This window comes from Lottia gigantea, assembly GCF_000327385.1.
Source record: "Lottia gigantea unplaced genomic scaffold LOTGIsca_1238, whole genome shotgun sequence".
NCBI classification, from domain to species: domain Eukaryota; kingdom Metazoa; phylum Mollusca; class Gastropoda; family Lottiidae; genus Lottia; species Lottia gigantea.
This window is the reverse complement of record NW_008707304.1, coordinates 8,484-10,262: the sequence shown is the minus strand read 5'-3', so window position 1 is coordinate 10,262 and position 1,779 is coordinate 8,484. Positions and strand designations below refer to the sequence as shown.

The window sequence follows — 1,779 nt, the reverse complement described above, 5'->3', positions numbered from 1 at the left end:
TACACACAGACACACAAACACATTTGCTTCTATAAAAAAAGAAATCCGTGTGAATAGAATAGTACAGTAACATCGAGGCAGTTTACTTCTGAATGAGATAATGTGATAATTCTAAAAATTATAATAGTTTTGTAAGCTTTTGAGTACAGAATTTTAGAATATCCAATTTTCAGTTAACCAATGAACGAATAGAATCAAAAGAAGCAGAAAAAGTTTTCTCTGATGTAAGGGAATTCAATACTAGTTTTATTGCTATAAGTGCTGCTGACAAGAATTTTATACTGTCGCGGTTCCCATGGTTACAACATCTTCCCGGAAGTAATGGTGATGTCGTCCGGAAGTTACATCATGACCAAAGAAGAATATTACGGTACTTTCTTGCACCTGAAAAAAAAACAGGTTTGTTTTGAATATCTGTATTAGTTTTGTTTTCTCCATGAAAGGGATATTCAGTTGTAAACCTACACTGGCGAGCAGACAGCACCGTAAATTTTCTCATTTTTTGTCCAAGTTTCATCAGTATTACATGTTGTTTCGGATAAGAATTTTAAGTCCTGGATATTTGATATATTACGATAACTGTTGAGTGACTAATATCTTTATGGTACCTTGATTAGATCACTTCATTAATTTTGTCGGTATGATAATGATGGTTTTATTATTAGAAATGGAAGGGAAATGGAAGCTTGATAGGAACACTACGTTTAGAACAGGATAATGATAAGGACTTAACTGATACTATGATAGAAGGAGTTGTTTCTGATATGGTTATTGCAGCGTTTTCTACAACTCATGGTGCTCTATGTGGTACTTTTCTCCTGATGATGAAATATCCCGAAGTTCAGCGTCGTCTTCAATTAGAAATTGAGGAAAGGTTGGTAGTATTTTTGGGTCCCAACCAACATTCCATAGTGCAACTGCTGACTGGATATAGATAGGATGTTTCGGGATTATAAATAGTATAAAGAGGATAGCTTACATATATCACATAAAGTTCTAGTTTATTCGTCATCTAACTTACAATACATCAAACCAGTATTCTAGCTGATGGAGATTAATTATTTTTATTTCAGAATTAGTGGTGAAGAACCATGTCTTGCTGATCGATCAAAACTTCCATACACCAACGCTGTTATTCTAGAATGTCTTCGTTACATACGTCACATCCCGTTAGGAATATCACACTATGTCCGAGAAGATATTGAAATAGAAGGATACACAATTCCCGCTAAATCAACGGTAGGCCCTGAATGTTTTGATTTGGTGAAACGGTATCCTAGTTACATATGAGCATGTATATGTATATGACAACCTAATGGAGTATATTGTACTTTTGAAATCAATCGAATATTTCTGACTTTTTTATATCCATTGGCGACGCGACAATTGCTACCTTAAAACTCATGTCATGTCATGTCCACATAAGAATATATTTCTTATATTCACAATATGTCAAGGTGTAATAGAACATATTCTGTATTTCAGCTAATTACTAATATATATTATGCATGTATAGACGAGATGGAATGGGAAAAACCAGATCAATTTTATCCTGAAAGATTTTTAGATGTTGATGGTAATTTACTACCAAGTGATCACCCAACCAGACAACAGTAAGATCACTATTTGCCAATTTTGATCAGCCAATTATATTTCTGTCACAAAACTTGTTTAAACATCCCTGATTTTGTACGAGTAAGCTTTGTGTAATATTTCTCTTTTGTAATGTATCGTGTCTCGTAGATGTTCTTATTTGTGGTCTGGAATTACTCCATATTA

General features: G+C 33.7%; 1 protein-coding gene across 1 annotated transcript; it reads left to right on the top strand.

Moving 5' to 3' along the window:
- Positions 1 to 704: 704 nt before the first annotated feature.
- On the top strand, positions 705 to 1,617 carry LOTGIDRAFT_146852 (hypothetical protein; the record flags this gene model as incomplete). The annotated part of the gene is made up of 3 exons (XM_009048537.1): positions 705 to 891; positions 1,088 to 1,239; positions 1,486 to 1,617. Coding segments are annotated over 3 exons (471 nt in total), but the record flags the coding sequence as incomplete, so codon positions are not given.
- Positions 1,618 to 1,779: the final 162 nt, after the last annotated feature.